A 20,060-nucleotide genomic window follows, 5' to 3' on the forward strand; every position below is an offset into this window, starting at 1 on the left:
TCCTCTAAAAGCCTGTATCAGACATTCAAATGCAGCTTCAATAGCCATTCAAATATATTGCCAACTGTATTGCTATTTCGGAAGATCTGTATGTTGTGCGATCTTTTATGTAAACTTAATTTAATACATTTGCTAATCATATTAGATGTTGTTTCTCAGAATGTTCCATCTCTGTAATGTATTTGCAGGTTTGTCAATAGACTACGCAGACAACAAGATATACTGGATCAGCTCCGGTAATGGCACAATAAATAGATGCAGCTTGGATGGCAGTAATTTAGAAGTAATTGACTCATTGAAGGAAGAATTAACGAAAGCTACAGCCCTGACTATTGTGGGTAAGTGCAGTTATACAACCTAGGTTGTATTGTATTAACTGACTGGTGATTAATCATGGCTGGATAAAATGTATTGCCTGTCAATGGGAAAATACACTACTGTTTTCTAATGGCTAATGCTATGGTATTGTAATACTGCAATGTTTGAAGTTGTCTGTGCCTTCTACAGAGGATCAAAGAAATAAGGCACTCTCTGGATCTGACCTAGTAATCAACCAAAATTTTGCAGAAACAGAAAATGTTAGATGAAATTTGCTTGAAAAAATTAATAAAAATATCTTGACTCTAATGCCACGTACACACGATCGGTCAAACTCATGAGAACGGTCTGATGGACCGTTTTCATCGGACCTAACCGATCGTGTGTGGGCCCCATCGGTTATTTATCCATAGGTTAAAAAAAAGCAATCTTGTTTTAAATTTAACCGATGGATGCCTAACCGATAGAAAAAAAACGATCGTTAGTAGGCACAACCATCGGTTAAAAATCCATGCTCAGAATCAAGTCGACGCATGCTTGGAAGCATTGAACTTCGTTTTTTTCAGCACGTCGCTGTGTTTTACGTCACCCCGTTCTGACCCAATCGTTTTTTTAACAGATGGTGTGTAGGCACGACGGACCATCAGTCAGCTTCATCGGTTAACCGATGAAAACGGTCCATCAGACCGTTCTCATCGGATGGACCGATCGTGTGTACGCGGCATCAGGCCTCATGTACACTGCTGCTGGTAAAAGGGCGTTTAGGAGCAGTTGCACATTTTTTTCAACTGCCCCTGAACTCTCCTCTATATTATCTTATCAGTACATGTACACAGGGTCGTTTATAGTCCTTTTTAGGCAGTTGAGTTTAGAGGCTTTTTCTGGAACCCAGTTTTTTTAACTGATGGTGTGTAGGCAAGACTGATCATCAGTCAGCTTCATCGGATAACTGATGGAAAAATCCATCAGACCGTTCTCATCGGATTGACCGATCGTGTGTACAGGGCATCACTGTACGGTTCCCAGCCTGCACCTGCGACCCGCTCTGTGGGCGGTCAGCAGGAGGTTAAAGAGCATATCCAGTTGAATATTACTAACTACTACTAGATATACCATGACCTGGATCAATGAGAACCTTCACAGACATTTAGGAGACTTGAGAAGCTGATGTGACAATCAATCCACTGCTGAATCCAGAACCAAAAGATTTGCTGTGTTTGGAAATGGCCTTCAAACCATTCACATTTAATTAGAAAGATTAAATTCTAACATGCAAAATGCCTCGTTTAATGTAATTTTCTGGTGCTTCCCCTGGGAAATATCATGTCTTTATTAATGTTATCCTTTCTTATTTTGTGATACAACTGTAGATCGATTCATTATAAGTATCTACTTGACAGAAGGCTCTGAAATTTGAAGCCAGGCACCCAAGTCTTCCTTTCAGTCCTCAAGGGCTACCGATAATTTCTCTAATTAATAATAATTAACCATAATCCTGGTTCTAATTATCTCCAAGACAGCTTGCCTGTTGTGCCCCGAGGGTTGAGCTTGGATCTTCCACATCTTTGAAAGCTCCATGTGGTCTGTTGATAAATTAAACCAACAGCTTGCACAAAAAAATAAATGTTTACTGGTTTTATGGGATTCACTTTAATTTTGTATGTGCTGTAGGCAAAGTGGCGGGAGGGCTAAATGGATTCCAATTCAATGACACTAAAGTCCCTAACTCAATGAATAATTATACCATTGTTTCATGACAGTTTATTACTGTTAATACATAGAGGCTTTTTCACTTAGAAAGTACAAGGACCAGCTATAGGGTAAACAGTACAGTATCTCATACAACCAATCAGAAATATAATCTAAGCTGATGTGAATCTGGTTAAATATAATCTGATTGGTTGAAATAGGTAAAAATAATTAATATGCTTTAACTGCTAATTTCGAGAACAAAGGTGGTCAAAGCGTGAGTGTGGTCTCCATGAAAAAGTATTTGGCAGCCAAATAAAAGTAACAATGTTATGTCCCAAGCCCCCACTAAGGCAGACCATAGACCAGGGGTAGACAACCTCAGCCCTCCAGCTGTGGTGAAACGACAAATCCCATCATGCCTCTGCCTCTAGGAGTCATGCCTGTGATTGTCAGGGTCTTCCAATGTCTCATGGGACTTGTAGTTTCAAAACAGCTAGAGGGCCGAGGTTGCCTACCCCTGCCATAGACGCTGCAATTGTATTTCCTTCCAACATGGGTGAAAGGAAGCAAAATAGTTTGATTCCCCTATCAATACAGTCAGTGTTGATGGGGGAATCCCTCCCACAGTGCTTTTGTATTCTGCCGGCAGGGAGTGCGGGGAGACTTCCTTGCCAGCAGAACACAGTGATTATTGTTGCCGGCTATAGCTGGCGACACTACTCAAAAGGGTGCTATTTACACCAAGGCGGTGGCAGCAGCGGCGTTAAAGTGCTATTTTTAGCGTAGTTTTACCATCGTTTTTACAGAGGTTTTTGGCTGCTAGTGGGGGGGGGGGCTTTTAACCCCCGATAGCGGGCAAAAAAGGGTTAAAACCACCTACAAAGCGCCGCTGCAGCAGCGCTTTGCCAGCAGTTTGGCGGCGCTGCCTATTCATTTTAATGGTTGTTGGACATGTCGGCACCGCAGCTGATGTGTTCATCAGCTGTCGGGTGCTGCAGCTGGCATTGCGGGATAGGGAACCTGGAAGTGTAGCCTTTTGGCTTCACGTTGGGAACCCTACTGCGCGTGCTCAAGGCCTCGCTCCTCTCTCCTATTGGCCCGGTGGCCGGGGGAGGGGGAGGGAGCCCTGCGGTGACCGCGGGCCTGGACTCCCGGAAGTGGGAAAGGATACCTATCACAGGTATTCTGTCGTCCCCCCCCAAAAGTTGCCAATTGTGGCACCGGAGGGGGGGGGGGGGGAATCTGATGAGCGAAAGTTCCAATTTAGGGTGGAACTCCACTTTAAAGTGTTACTAAATCCAGGAGCCTGCATTCACTATATCTGGTCCCCCACAGTACACAGAACATGGAAATGCAATTATTTTAGTAAATTGAAACTGCTAAATAACTTTTCTCATCAGCAGTTAGAGCAGTCTTATGACTTCTATCTGTGTCTGGTTAAAGCTTGTAGGAGGAGCTTTCATTCTCCCCTGATTGTCCTATGAGGCTGACCCTCTGTCTGAACAATGCTGATTGGTCCTGTGCTGATCACATGCACTCCCCCAGGAAAAAAAAGTAATACAAATTACTCTCTAGCAATACACACCAAACTGAGCATGTGCTGCATGCTCCCAACGTTCTGTTCTATCAGCAGATAGATTGGGGACAGTGAAAGAAAAGGACAGATCTAAGAAAACAGAATTAAACAGCCTTTTTATGCAGTGCAGAGAATTAACCCCTTAGGTTCCACAGTGAGTGTAACAAGCATGCTTTACTCCTACTCCATATACAGACTGATTTTACTGTTGTGGGTTTAGTAACACTTTAAATCATAACTTTACTCAAGCAAGGACTTTAACAAGTAACATACCTTCCACAATTGTAATGATGCTACTAAAATTAGTGTGTACAGTAATTTGCCTCCAGCATTGTACCTGCTTGTGCTTGCCCGAGGCTGCCATTTTATTGAAGCCCAGAGCCCCTGAACAGCAGAAAGTTTTTTAGGCTGTCAGCAGATTGGCCGCTACATTTTCAGCACATTGTCAAAAAATAGAGAGCAACTGAGCATGTGCAGAGCAGAGTGAGACAGTGTATTACTGAATTTTAAACAGTACAGGCACTTATTTTTTATATTTATTTAAAATAATTTACATAGCTATACCTGTAAAAGGGGCCAGCCTAAAGTTATCTAGCAGGACTTCATTTTCTGACTAAAGTTCCATTTTAACCACTTCAGTCCGGAAGATTTGGCCCCTTAAAGCGGGGGTTCATCCAAAAAAAAAATTTTGTTTTTAATTGCATCTAGCAGAGCCAGCATACTAAGGACATTACATTTCTACAGTTTTTTTTCTCGGTACATACCTTTATATCCTGATGTTGTTCAGGACTTCCGGGTTCCGATGACTGCGTGACTGGGCGTTCCTATTCTTCCATTCGATGATTGACGTCTTGTGAAACAGGTGACCTGTCGCACAACACGCGTCACCAGACGTTGGGAAAGAGCCGAACTGTGAGTCGGCACTATATGGTGCCTGCGCAGTCAGCTCTACAGGCGCTGTATAGTGGCGACTCTTAGCTCGGGTATTTCCGGAAAACTGGTGACGCGCATGGTCACCTGTTTCACAAGACGTTAATCATCGAACGGAAGGATAGGAACGCCCAGTCCCGCAGTCATCGGAACCCTGAGGCTGGGATATGAACGCCCAGTCCCGGAGTCGTCAGAACGCGGAAGCTTTGGACAAAATCCCGATATAAAGCTAAGTACAGAGCAAAAAAAAAATAAAACAGCCCCGGCACTTTTTACCCCCATGATGACCTGGCCCTTTTTTGCAATACAGCACTGCGTTATTTTAACTGATAATTGTGCGGTCCTGCGACGCTGTGACCAAATAAAATTGATGTCCTTTTTTTCCCACAAATAGAGATTTATTTTGGTGATATTGGATCACCTCTGCGATTTTTATTTTTTGCATTTATAAACCAAAAATTTGCAACAACTTTGAAAAAAAAAAAAAACAATATTTTTTACATTTTGCTATAATAAATATCCCCCAAATAAAAAAAATAAATAAAAAAAAAAAGTTGGTTGAAATAGGTAAAAATAATTAATATGCTTTAACTGCTAATTTCGAGAACAAAGGTGGTCAAAGCGTGAGTGTGGTCTCCATGAAAAAGTATTTGGCAGCCAAATAAAAGTAACAATGTTATGTCCCAAGCCCCCACTAAGGCAGACCATAGACCAGGGGTAGACAACCTCAGCCCTCCAGCTGTGGTGAAACGACAAATCCCATCATGCCTCTGCCTCTAGGAGTCATGCCTGTGATTGTCAGGGTCTTCCAATGTCTCATGGGACTTGTAGTTTCAAAACAGCTAGAGGGCCGAGGTTGCCTACCCCTGCCATAGACGCTGCAATTGTATTTCCTTCCAACATGGGTGAAAGGAAGCAAAATAGTTTGATTCCCCTATCAATACAGTCAGTGTTGATGGGGGAATCCCTCCCACAGTGCTTTTGTATTCTGCCGGCAGGGAGTGCGGGGAGACTTCCTTGCCAGCAGAACACAGTGATTATTGTTGCCGGCTATAGCTGGCGACACTACTCAAAAGGGTGCTATTTACACCAAGGCGGTGGCAGCAGCGGCGTTAAAGTGCTATTTTTAGCGTAGTTTTACCATCGTTTTTACAGAGGTTTTTGGCTGCTAGTGGGGGGGGGGGGGCTTTTAACCCCCGATAGCGGGCAAAAAAGGGTTAAAACCACCTACAAAGCGCCGCTGCAGCAGCGCTTTGCCAGCAGTTTGGCGGCGCTGCCTATTCATTTTAATGGGCAGGAGTGGTGAAGGAGCGGTGTATACACCGCTCCAAAGATGTGTGTACAGTGCTCCCAAACCGCCCGCGGTTTTCAGGAGCTTTACAGGCGCTATTTCTAGCGCTAAAACATCTGAAAACCACCTCAGTGTGAAAGGGGTCTAAATAAAGAGTTAAAAAATATATATATATAATTTATACTTACAGTGAAATGTTTTTACTTACTGTATGTTTTTTTTTTGCGCAAATTGCGTATAGTTTTTATACTTTTTTTGTGTGTGTTTGTAAAATTAAAGTGGACTGATCTGGATGAAGTCCAGGGCCGAATTTTTGTCCCAGTCCAGCCCTGGTTACACCTAAAAAATTTACCGGTTCTGACTTGCATACAAATTGCAATGGTTCATGTTTTTTCACCTTAATGCATCCTATGCATTAAGGTGAAAAAACACCTTACGATCACCGCGCCCCCCATTTTACTTACCTGAGCCCTTGAAAGTCCCACATCGCAAATGCGCTCTTCCTTTGCTCGGCCTTCTCAGCTTTTCATTGGATAGATTGATAGCAGCGCAGCCATTGGCTTGCGCTGCTGTCAATCAACTCAAATAATGCAAGGGCTGGGGGACGGGACCAAGTCCTGTAGTTGGCGGCTATGGACACCGAATACAGGACTCAGGAGCGCCTCTGCAAGGTAACCCCCTTGGGAGAGTACTTCCCGGAGGGGGTTATCAGAAGCGGGGAGGAGGCAAGACAGCCGCCTTGGGGCCCCAGAAGACACCGTTCGGGGCAACTCGCTGCAATACACTGGAGGTATAACATGTTTGTTAGTTTTTTTTTTATATATTCAAACCTTTAGTATCACTTTAAGAACAAACCTACAGACAGACCCTATCTTGTTTGTAACCCGTTGACCGCCCATATATATTTTTATGTGATTGCTTGGATTCTTATTGGATCTAGTTTGATTCAAGAAAATGTTTAGCTCTAGATACATGTTAAAAGAGTATTTATGGAGTCTCTTATTCAAAACTGGCTTACTCAATGGAGCATTTTATTTTTTCAAGGAATTTCAAGTTTTAAGGGACAGTTTTTCATGGAAAGATTCAATGGAAAGCTTTCCTCTTAGGCCCCGTACACACGACCGAGAAACTCGACGGGCAAAACACATCGCTTTGCTCGTCGAGTTCCTTATGAAGCCGCCGAGGATCTCAGCGAGCCAACTTTTCCCATTGACTAACGAGGAAATAGAGAACATGTTCTCTTTTTGGCCCGACGAGATCCTCGTCGGTTTCCTCGGCGAAAAGTGTACACACGACCGGTTTTCTCGGCAGAATACGTCTCCCATCGAGTTTCTGGCTGAATTCTGCCGAGAAACTTGGTCGTGTGTACGGGGCCTCACTTTGTAGTTTATGGCCCGGATTCACAAACAGCGGCGCATATTTATGCCGCCGTAGTGTATCTTCTTTACACTACACCGATGCAGGGCAGAGAGGCAAGCACTGGATTTACAAAGCCAGTGCTGCCAAATCTGCGCTGGGTTTCCTAGGCGTAAGTTGGCATATGTGGAAGTGGGCGTGAGCCATGCAAATAAGGCGTGACCCCATGCAAATGATGGGCTGAGTCTCAGACAGATACGTATAATGAACGGCGCATGCGCCGTCCCGTGGACGCATTCCAGTGCGCATGCTCAGAATCACGTCGGATCTACTCCCTAAGATACGACGGATCACTGCCTACTGCGTGAACGTATCCTACGCCTAGTCATATTCACATCCTACATAAACTATGTAAAATAAGTCGGCTTGTGTTCCCTGGTGCAGCCCTTTGCATGGATGCTGCTGAGTTACACCTCCTTTATGGGGCATAACTTTACGCCGGACGTATGACTTTACGCGCACTGCGTCGGACGGACGTACGTTCGTGAATCGGCGTATCTCTCTCATTTGCATATGTGAATAGAAAATCAATGGGAGCGCCAAATACGTCCAGCGTAAATATGCGCCCACTCTACGCCGGCGTAGGCAAGTTACGTCGGTCGGATGAAGCCTATTTTCAGGCGTATCTTAGTTTATGAGTCCGGCGCATAGATACGACGGCGCATATTTGCACTTACGCGGCGTATCTGGAGTGAATCCGGGCCTATGTCTGCAGAACAGGAAGTGAAAGTGTATCACCCCAATGGGACAGGCAAAGAAAAAAAAACATACAGGTTTTAACTGATCCCTGCTCAATCCGAAAAAAAAAAGTTTTGGCTCTAGATATACTTTAAAGGAAAACATCTTGGATGGAGTCTCTCATTCAAATCTGACTTACTCAATGGAGCATTTTATTTTTACAAGGAACATTTTCAAGGCACAAAGTTTTTATGCAGTTCGGCTTCTAAAGCTTTTATTTCTTTGGCTATGGCTGGGTCAATTGTTTGTGGGCGCGTAAAATGTGATGGTTGTTTTATGCATGGCTCGTTTTACTTTTTGAAGCTAATTTCTGTGTACAAATAGATGAGCCTGAACATGCAAATTGTCAGCCGTACTCCATGACATGTTTGCACATTTAGGCCCCCTGGCTGATATTTGCAAGCTGTTTCCCTAATGTAAAGCAAAGCAAGAGAACGCCAGTGGTTTTTGGACTGATAAATTGAAACCCAGAAAAAGCCGATCCAAACTGTTCACTCTGTGAAAGTTATGTCCCAATTGTGCTATTTTTTAAATAAACTTATATTAGTGTGCAACTTTTTTTATTGTTAGATATGCCCAAGACTGATAAAATGTGTTATGCCGCGTACACACGACCGTTTTTCATGATGAGAAAAATGCAATTTTTTAAATTGGTCGTTAAAAACGATTGTGTGTAGGCTCCAGAGCACAAGAAAAATGGCCATTAAAAATTTAGAACATGCTCTATTTTTTCTTGTCATTTTTCACGTCATTGTTTTTCTCATCGTGAAAAACAGTTGTGTGTAGGCTTTAACGACAGGGAAAAAACGTGCATGCTCAGAAGCAAGTTATGACATGGGAAAATTGGCATAATCAGCCCAAAGGGTGGCGCCATTCGAATGGAACTTCCCATGTATAGTGCTGTCGTACGTGTTGTATTTCACCGCGCTTTGCTAGAACATTTTTTTATCACAATCGTGTGTGGGCAAGGCAGGCTTGAGAGGAATCACGTCGAGAAAAAACTTCCATGACATGAAAAATGGTCGTGTGTACGTGGCTTAAGTCACTTAATGCGGTGTTCCAGCCAAATTAAAAAAATTAAAAGCCAACAGCTACACATATTGCAGCTGCTGGCTTTTAATAAATTAATACTTACCTGTCCTGGAGTTCCTCCATGTCGGCACCGCAGCTGATGTGTTCATCAGCTGTCGGGTGCTGCAGCTGGCATTGCGGGATAGGGAACCTGGAAGTGTAGCCTTTTGGCTTCACGTTGGGAACCCTACTGCGCGTGCTCAAGGCCTCGCTCCTCTCTCCTATTGGCCCGGTGGCCGGGGGAGGGGGAGGGAGCCCTGCGGTGACCGCGGGCCTGGACTCCCGGAAGTGGGAAAGGATACCTATCACAGGTATTCTGTCGTCCCCCCCCAAAAGTTGCCAATTGTGGCACCGGAGGGGGGGGGGGGGGGGAATCTGATGAGCGAAAGTTCCAATTTAGGGTGGAACTCCACTTTAAAGTGTTACTAAATCCAGGAGCCTGCATTCACTATATCTGGTCCCCCACAGTACACAGAACATGGAAATGCAATTATTTTAGTAAATTGAAACTGCTAAATAACTTTTCTCATCGGCAGTTAGAGCAGTCTTATGACTTCTATCTGTGTCTGGTTAAAGCTTGTAGGAGGAGCTTTCATTCTCCCCTGATTGTCCTATGAGGCTGACCCTCTGTCTGAACAATGCTGATTGGTCCTGTGCTGATCACATGCACTCCCCCAGGAAAAAAAAGTAATACAAATTACTCTCTAGCAATACACACCAAACTGAGCATGTGCTGCATGCTCCCAACGTTCTGTTCTATCAGCAGATAGATTGGGGACAGTGAAAGAAAAGGACAGATCTAAGAAAACAGAATTAAACAGCCTTTTTATGCAGTGCAGAGAATTAACCCCTTAGGTTCCACAGTGAGTGTAACAAGCATGCTTTACTCCTACTCCATATACAGACTGATTTTACTGTTGTGGGTTTAGTAACACTTTAAATCATAACTTTACTCAAGCAAGGACTTTAACAAGTAACATACCTTCCACAATTGTAATGATGCTACTAAAATTAGTGTGTACAGTAATTTGCCTCCAGCATTGTACCTGCTTGTGCTTGCCCGAGGCTGCCATTTTATTGAAGCCCAGAGCCCCTGAACAGCAGAAAGTTTTTTAGGCTGTCAGCAGATTGGCCGCTACATTTTCAGCACATTGTCAAAAAATAGAGAGCAACTGAGCATGTGCAGAGCAGAGTGAGACAGTGTATTACTGAATTTTAAACAGTACAGGCACTTATTTTTTATATTTATTTAAAATAATTTACATAGCTATACCTGTAAAAGGGGCCAGCCTAAAGTTATCTAGCAGGACTTCATTTTCTGACTAAAGTTCCATTTTAACCACTTCAGTCCGGAAGATTTGGCCCCTTAAAGCGGGGGTTCATCCAAAAAAAAAATTTTGTTTTTAATTGCATCTAGCAGAGCCAGCATACTAAGGACATTACATTTCTACAGTTTTTTTTCTCGGTACATACCTTTATATCCTGATGTTGTCCAGGACTTCCGGGTTCCGATGACTGCGTGACTGGGCGTTCCTATTCTTCCATTCGATGATTGACGTCTTGTGAAACAGGTGACCTGTCGCACAACACGCGTCACCAGACGTTGGGAAAGAGCCGAACTGTGAGTCGGCACTATATGGTGCCTGCGCAGTCAGCTCTACAGGCGCTGTATAGTGGCGACTCTTAGCTCGGGTATTTCCGGAAAACTGGTGACGCGCATGGTCACCTGTTTCACAAGACGTTAATCATCGAACGGAAGGATAGGAACGCCCAGTCCCGCAGTCATCGGAACCCTGAGGCTGGGATATGAACGCCCAGTCCCGGAGTCGTCAGAACGCGGAAGCTTTGGACAAAATCCCGATATAAAGCTAAGTACAGAGCAAAAAAAAAATAAAACAGCCCCGGCACTTTTTACCCCCATGATGACCTGGCCCTTTTTTGCAATACAGCACTGCGTTATTTTAACTGATAATTGTGCGGTCCTGCGACGCTGTGACCAAATAAAATTGATGTCCTTTTTTTCCCACAAATAGAGATTTATTTTGGTGATATTGGATCACCTCTGCGATTTTTATTTTTTGCATTTATAAACCAAAAATTTGCAACAACTTTGAAAAAAAAAACAAACAATATTTTTTACATTTTGCTATAATAAATATCCCCCAAATAAAAATAAAAAATAAAAAAAAAAAGTATACAGTGGCCGTACTTTTTCTTTCCTCATTAGGAATCTTTCCCCATCACTTGCACTGTCCCTCACAGACAGGGTACATTTCCCTACTCTGCCCACTTGCGTAAAGTGCACCAAACCCAGGGGCCAATGTCTTAAAGTGATTGTAAAGTCTAGCTTTTTTTTTATTAACAAACATGTTATACATACATGGACAGAGTAGCCTGGATCCCCCTCTTCTCAGGTCCCTCTGCACTGCTCTTGCCCCCTCCCTCCTGTCGAGTTCCCCCAAAGCAAGCAGCTTGCTATGGGGCACCCGAGCAGTGCTTCAGCTTCTTGTGTTCAGACATGGAGCTGCCATTCGGCCCGCACCCTCTCCTCTGATTGGCTAACTGACTTTGATTGCGCCATTGGCTACCGCTGCTGTGTCTCAGCCAATCAGGAGGAGAGTCCCAGACAACCGAGGGACTCGTGGACATCGGTGGACAGAGATGGGGCTCTGGTAAGCATTAGGGTGTGCTGGGGCTCCTACACACAGAAGGTTTGTTATCTTAATGCATAGAATGCATTAAGATTAAAAAAAAACATTCTGGGCCATATTCTGAGTAAAGTTACGATGGAGTATCTCAGGATACTCCATTGTATCTCTCATTTTTGGCCAGTGTATCTATGCGAGTGATTCTTAGAATCATTTTCGCATAGATACACTGAAGTCACTTACACTGTCGGATCTTAAATGTAATTACTCCGCCGGCCGCTAGGTGGCGTTTACGTTCAGGTCTCATTTTTTTATGCAAATGAGCCTGATACGCCAATTCCCGAACGAATTTGCGTCGCGTAACCGTCGCTTACGTCGTTTGCGTAGGCGTAAGGTTACCCTATATGAGGGGTAACCTTACGCCAGTCCCACGTAGGCCATGTTAAGTATAGCGTCGGGTCCGCGTTGTGTTTTCCCGTCGGGTACGTCGTTTTACTAAGTCGTTCTTGAATACGACTTTACGTCAATGACGCACACGTCGGCGTCATTGACGTTTTACGCCGAGAACTGGAGCATGCGCACTGGGCTATTTTAAGCCTGGCGCATTCGCAGTTCGTTAGAATCGGGGGCGCGCTTAATTTAAATAGAAGCCGCCCCCTTGGAGATACGCGGGGATACGCCGGGCCAAATACACTCCGCCGCCCCAAACTACGGAGAAAGTGTTTGGGGAATACAGCACTTGCTCCTGTAGGTTGGGGCGGCGGAGTGTAAATGGCTTACGCGCCGCCCGCCGTAAATCTACGAGAATATGGCCCTCTGCCTTTACAACTCCTTTTAATAGAGCCTGTCACAACTAAGATGGCCACCAGAGTCACATGGCTGGCCAGCATCCAATTGTATCACTACCCAGTGACTCAGGAAGCCATAGAGGAACCTTGTTCCCCATGACCTTTGCATTGCCGGTGTGGTTGAGCGCCACCTGCAGTGGAGACAGCAGACTGCACCTGCCTACAAGCTCTCATGACATTATGAGAGTTTTTCACGTAACTAGCTCCAGCTCAGAGAACTAAACACACAGTAAAAGTTAGAGGCATAGGAAGCAGGGACACCATAAGCATCACATTTTTCAGCCGAGAGGGTTTTTTTTTTTTTTCTAAATTGATTTTGAATTATAGCACATGGGAATTTCAGTTACAAACAGACTCCTGAGAATTCTTCTCTATGTGTTGACTATAGAAGCCATTGATCCCTTGCTTCACTCAGTGCTAACCGTAAGGACCACAGGTTTCCTAAGGCAGCAGCTGGAGATTCTTAATGATAGGCAACCTTTAAGAGCATTTTTTTCCATGTTCACATTGCTCTCGTCTAGAAATCTTACCTTCTTTTTGCTGAGATAAAAGGTTTTCTTTATTTTAGAGATTCACAGAAACTAAAGTAGGGATAAGTTTAAAGCCCGTGGGATTTGCAGTAGCGTAGATCAAATATCAATTTTATATCTGTTTTTTATTATTATCTGGCATTGATAGAGATGCTCTAAATTTCTCCAGACATTCTCCTACCGACACTTCCAGCTTCCAGGAGTGGGTAGCTGCACTCTCCAGTAATGTGCTTTATGATCAAATAAATGCAAGTTTTGGAGACAACGTTCGGGATGGAAAATATTCCCATTGCAGGAGGTCAATCCTTGCCCAGATCCTGATATGTCTGCCAAATTAGAAATTCAGGGCCAGGTTCAGGTACATCTGCGGCGGCGTAACGTATCGCATTTACGTTACGCCGGCCGAAGTTTTACGGGCAAGTGCTTGATTCACAAAGCACTTGCCTGTAAAGTTGCGGCGGCGTAGCGTAAATCCCTCTGGCGCAAGCCCGCCTAATTCAAATGATCCGGGTAGGGGGCATGGATCATTTAAATTAGGCGCGTTCCCGCGCCGAACGTACTGCGCATGCTCCGTTTCGAAATTTCCCGCCGTGCTTTGCGCGAAATGACGTCGCACCGACGTCATTTTTTGAACGTCGACGTGAGTTACGTCCTTTCCTATTCACGGACGACTTACGCAAAAAAAAAGAAATCAAAATTCGACGCGGGAACGACGGCCATACTTTAACATGACAGGTCTAAATATAGGCCACAAAATAGCAGCTCTAACTATACGCCGGGAAAAGCTGACTAGCGGCAACGTAAGAGAATGCGACGGCCGCGCGTACCTTCCTGGATCGACGGAAAATGCTAATTAACATACCCGACGTGGAAACGACGCAAACTCCACCCAGCGGGCGCCAAAGTATTGCACCTACGATCCGAAGGCGCACGTACGCCTGTTGGATCGAAGCCAGAAGCCGTCGTATCTTGGTTTGAGGATTCAAACTAAAGATACGACGCGGCAAATTTGAAAGTACGCCGGTGTATCAGTAGATACGCCGGCGTACTTCTTCTGTGAATCTGGCCCTCAGTTTTCATGTTCTGCAGGTGGCATATCAGTTATTTGAAATGCTAAAATGTTTATTTGTATAATAATTAGACCCAATAATTAGTCTCTCTCTTCATGTGCATTGTGGTGTGCTGTGTTGGAATTGAAATGTCCATTTTTGGCTGCATTTGTAGTATGTTGCTGTCTGTTCAAATGCCTGAAGGGCATTGATTGGCACTGATAGGTGATACTGGTAAGGGGTCAATATTGGCCCCTTACTCCGATCTTTGATCAGCTGAGTCTCATGGACTTGCTGAACACAGAGGGGACAGGCAGCTCATGCACGGGAGGACGTACACGGATGCCCTCCTGACAATTTAGGCCCGCTCTGTACCCATCTTTCGGCTATGGTGCGAATAATTAAACCCCCCCCCCCCCCAGCACTCACAGGGAGGAATATCATTTGATTGCCATAGGCTAATATAGCCACTAGTTGAAGCTGACAATCATAGTAGATACGTTTTATTTCCTATGATCATTCTCCCCATCCAGTGGCCATAATGCAGTATTTTCCTGATTCACCCTATTCTGTAAGAAAAATAACATTCAACCTGGAAAAAAAAACTGTCTAATAATGTTTGTTTTAGCCCTTTTTTACACAGGACTAATGTACATTTAGTTTTACAGGATGAATAGCTATGTAATTTGTTTTAACCACTTGCCCACCGGCCCATAGTCAAAATACGTCCTGTTTTTAAAGATGGATATCTCGGTAACGGCAGCAGCTGCTGCCACAACCGAGATATCCATCTCTTCAGTGGGCGGTTCTGTTAATGATAACGGCGGTCTCCACAGCGGATTCACCGCAAGATCGCCGTTATCAGAGGCGATTGGGTCTATTCGGCAGCTGTGTGGGGATTGCGAGTGAGGGAAAAAGCGCCCCCACCCGTCCCCATAGCTCTGCTGGGCGGAAGTGACGTCAAAACGTCAGTCCCGCCCAGCGTCTTAAAGAAACATTATTTTTTTTGTCATTTGAAAAAATGACAGTTTCAATTTTTTTTTTCTTTTTTTTGCATTTAAGTCTAAATATGAGATCTGAGGTCTTTTTGACCCCAGATCTCATATTTAAGAGGACCTGTCATGCTTTTTTCTATTACAGGGGATGTTTACATTTCTTGTAATAGGAATAAAAGTGATCAATTTTTTTTTTATTTCAGTGTAAAAAATTATAAACTAAATAAAAATTAATAAGAAAACCCCCCAATTTTTTTTTTATAGTGCCCCGTCCCGACGAGCTCGCGCACAGAAGCGAACGCATATGCGTGTAGAGCCCGCATATGAAAACGGTGTTCAAACCACACAAGTGAGGTATCGCCGCGATCGTTAGAGCGAGAGCAATAATTCTAGCCCTAGGCCTACTCTGTAACTAAAAAAATGCAACCTGTAGAATTTTTTAAACGTCGCCTATCGAGATTTTTAAGGGTAAAAGTTTGACGCCATGCCACGAGCGGGCGCAATTTTTAAGCGTGACATGTTGGGTATCATTTTACTCGGCGTAACATTATCTTTCACAATATATAAAAAAATTGGGCCAAATTTATTGTTGTCTTATTTTTTAATTAAAAAAAGTGATTTTTTTCCAAAAAAAGTGCGCTTGTAAGACAGCTGCGCAAATACGGTGTGACAAAAAGTATTGCAATGACTGCCATTTTATTCCCTAGGATGTCTACTAAAAAAATATATAATGTTTGGGGGTTCTGATTAATTTTTTAGCAAAAAAAATGTGATTTTTACATGAATGCCAGAATAGGCCCCTCCAGCTATATTTTTCTTTGTATTGCAGCAGTTCAGATGCTCTTTTAATAATAATTGTATCTCTTGATATGTAAAGCGGATGAAAGTAAAAGGTCCACCTATATCCAGTAAAGCACATGTTAAAAGTATTATAATGTATATGAGTCATACAAAAAGTCATGCTCCATGGTGTTTTAACTAATCCCAACGCATTCAGTGAAGTGTGGCTTGAGTACGACGTTATAATAATGTCATATGTACATCTTGTTTGGAAGTTGACGATTTACAAGTAGTGAATTTCAGTTTTGAGAACTGAGCGGTTTCCATGACAACTGCCATGCTTTGTTCCTCTCGAGGTGGTATAGCAAAAAAAATCCTAAATTGTGAACCGCCATCCAGACAGCTTCAGAGATTGATCTTAAAAGCTCCACGTTTTAGACCCCTGGTGCTCAACCTGCGGTCCAAGGGCTGCATGCTGACCTTTGGTATATGATGAGCGACCCTCGGACTTCAGCATTCGTTAGTGAGATCTTTAATTAGGGTAATAACATTGATCTTTACTAGCATGTTCTCAGTTTCATATTGTCTTCTTCAGCCCAAAATGTAGCATGTCCACACTCTCTGACCCTCATTTCCTCTATTGGGTCTGCATTTTCTGACAGTCCTCTCAAGTATAACATATATTTAGGGCCGCTGATAGGCCAGTACAACTGGCCCTGTTGTTCCAGGCCCGGCCAGCAGGGGGGCCCGGGCAACCTGAACAGATAGCTGGAGAAAAAATAAATCTTCCAGCCATGCCCGAACATTGTCTGTTGTTTTTTTCCTGATAGCACTGTAACTGTCCCTGGCCCGGCGGCAGGGGGAGGGACTATTTTTTTCTATTTCTAATGTGCTGCAAACAGTGCCACCCATGCCGCCAATGCCATAATGTGCTGCAGACAGTGCCACCCATGCCGCCAATGCCATATTGGATGGCAAACCACACAGTTTTTCAGCTCTTTACCACCACCCTTTGGGCAACTTCTGCTATTGTTGTCTGATATTTAGCATTGGTTGCGAGCATGCGTGTTTGTAATTTGGATTTTAGTCCGACGAATTTGTGTATACACGATCGGATAATCCGTATACAAGACCAGAACAGATTTGTTGTCGGACAATTGGAGAGCATGCACAGCCGAAAATTTGTTGTTGGAAATAAACATAAATACATATATATATATATATATATATATATATATATATATATATATATATATATATACATTTGTTGTCGAATATACATGCCAATATTAAGGCCAAATGATCTATCAGCATGTCTTTAGAGTGTTGAAGGAAACCAGGGTACCCAAAGGAAACCCAATCAAGTACAGGGAGAACATGCAGAGAGGGTTTTGATTGGAATTTGAACTGAGGACCTCAGTACTACAAGCCATAAGTGCTAATCACTGATCCACATTTTTATTCTAGTACATTGCGAAAATTTGCTAATATAGCGATTACCGTATTTATCGACATATAGCACACACAAGCGTATAACATGCACCTTAATTTTAAGAGGGAAGTTTCAGGAAAAAAATAAAATAAAAAATAAAGAACTTTGAAGCAAAATAAGGGTCAGTGCCCATCAATGCAGCCTGATCAATGCCCATCTGCAGCCTCAAAATTGTCCATCAATGCAGCTTGATCAATGCCCATCCTCAGCCTGACAATTGCCCATCAATGCAGCTTGATTAATTCCCATCTGCAGCCTCCTCATTGCCATGAATGCAGCCTGATCAATGCCCATCACCAGCCTGATCAATGCCTATCTCAGCGAGAATCTCCTGTTTACTTGGTGGCCTCCTTAATATTAAGTCCCACCTGCTGGACCACCCACCTACTATGATAGACAGAACATTGGTCCAATGCTGGCCCAGGAGATTGGACTTCCTATTATAGAGGCCGCTGAGTAATCAGGAGATTCTCACTTCTCCGTTATTTTCGAGTCAGCCCAAATTGCAGTATCGGCCTATAACACGCACACACTGGGCTAGAATCAGATAGATTAGCGGATCTTTAGATCCGCGTAACCTATCTCATTTACGATACGCCACCGCAAGTTTTTGAGGCAAGTGCATTATTCAGAAAGCACTTGCCTGTAAATTTGCGGCGGCGTATCTCAAATCCCCCGGCGGAATTCAATTTGCGTGTAAAATTTGCGTGTAAAATTTGCGTGTAAAATTTAAATCAGGCGCGTCCCCGTGCCGAACGAACTGTGCATGCGCCGTCCGTCAAATTTCCCAGCGTGCATTGCTCTAAATGACGTCGCTAAGACGTCATTGGTTTTGACGTGAACGTAAATTACGTCCATCCGTATTTGCGAACGACTTACGCAAACGTCGTAAAAAATTCAAAATTCGACCCGGGAACGACAGCCATACTTAACATAGGATACGCCGCATATAGCAGGGGTAACTATATGCCAGAAAAAGCAGAACGCAAACGACGTAAAAAAAAAGGGCCGGACGGTCGTTCGTTTCTGAATCGGCGTAACTCCTCATTTGCATATTCCTCGCGTATACAAACAGAAGCGCCACCTAGCGGCCAGCGTGAGATTGCAGCCTAAGATCCGATGGTGTAAGTCACTTACACCTATCGGATCTTAGGGATATCTATGCGTAACCTGATTCTATGAATCAGGCGCATAGATACGACGGCGGGACTCAGAGATATGACGGCGTATCAGGAGATACGCCGTCGTATCTTCTTTCTGAATCCGGGCCACTGTTCAAAACCGATTTGCAGGGTGAAAAAGTGAGTGTTATACGCCAATAAATACAGCAATACTTGCATGCTAAACCTTCAGCCCTTTGAATTAATAGCATACAGACAGAAATATAATGCACAACTCCCAAACAAGGCTTTACAATGAGGAGTATCATTAAGTCATTGTTGTTTTCTTCTCACTGAAAACATTTACATACATGATGCTGATTTCTTTGGAGTTCTGTCAGAAAAGTAAAACACAAGCCTGTCACCTTGTATCTAAACTGGAGAACCTGTGAAAAGCTGATTAGCATTTTCTATAGGGTCTCCGGCACTGTTTTTATGGACTTCAAAGTGTTTATTTGATGTCTTCAAAGCCTAAAGAACATGAATATATATTACTGTTAGGCAGAATTTTTTGAACATTTCATTTTCCTCACCAATCAAATGCCCAATAACATTGTTGATTACTTAATGCAGCAATAGATGTACAAAGTTTAAAGCGGAGGTTCACCCTAAAAAAACAACTTTCTACCATGCCATCCAGCATACTAGCGTCAGCTACACTATGCCTTTATTTTATTTGTTTGCGCTGTACTCCATTAGTAGGCGTTCCTATGAAGAGGGGAACATGATTGACGGCCGGCTATGGCGCGTCACGCTTCCCGAAAATAGCCGGAGTAGGACTCGGCTCTTCACGGCGCCTGCACACAGACTAGGAGCTGACTGCGCAGGCGCCGTGAAGAGCCAAGTCCTATTTCGTCTATTTTCGGGAAGCGTGAGGCGCCATAGCCGGCCGTCAATCATGTTACTCCCTCTTCATAGGAACGCCTACTCTCCGAGGGAGTCTGAAACTTAACTAATGGATTAAACTGTGAGTACAGCAAAAAAAATAAAAATAAAGGCATACTGTAGCTGACGCTAGTATGCTGGATGGCATGGTAGACAAAATGTTATTTTTTATTTTTAGGGTGAACCCCCACTTTAAAAAACCTACATAATACTCGTACATTTAAGGCATTAAGGCCCTGTACACACGATCAGTCCATCCGATGAAAATGGACTGAAGGCTGAAGTCTGATGGTCTGATGTGCCTACACACCATCAGTTCAAAATCCGATTGAGTCCAACGCGGTGACGTAAAACACAACGACGTGCTGAAAAAAAACAAGTTCAATGCTTCCAAGCATGCGTCGACTTGATTCTGAGCATGCGCGGGTTGTAACGGATTTATTGCCAGATAGTTGGCGAGCATAAGCAGCCAACTTTTGTTGTCATTAATTCAGACAACAATTTTCTGATGGAGCATACAGATGGTTGGATTATCCGACACAACGCGTCCATCAGACAATTATGGCCATAAAATTGGATTGTCTGTATGGGAATTAACTCTATCCAAAATGAAAAGAAACATTTTTGCCTTCAGTTCTACA

At 43.5% G+C, this 20,060-nt stretch overlaps 1 protein-coding gene across 1 annotated transcript in view; it reads left to right on the top strand.

Annotated features, from left to right (window-relative positions):
* The window catches only part of LRP1B (LDL receptor related protein 1B), a 1,757,966-nt gene that overhangs the window by 1,217,594 nt on the left and 520,312 nt on the right, over positions 1–20,060 (top strand). The window contains exon 32 of the mRNA XM_040358043.1: positions 189–338. Within this exon, the coding sequence (XP_040213977.1) occupies positions 189–338 (150 nt within the window). The remainder of the gene's footprint in view (positions 1–188; positions 339–20,060) is intronic.

This window comes from Rana temporaria, chromosome 6 (genome assembly GCF_905171775.1).
Source record: "Rana temporaria chromosome 6, aRanTem1.1, whole genome shotgun sequence".
Lineage (NCBI taxonomy): Eukaryota > Metazoa > Chordata > Amphibia > Anura > Ranidae > Rana > Rana temporaria.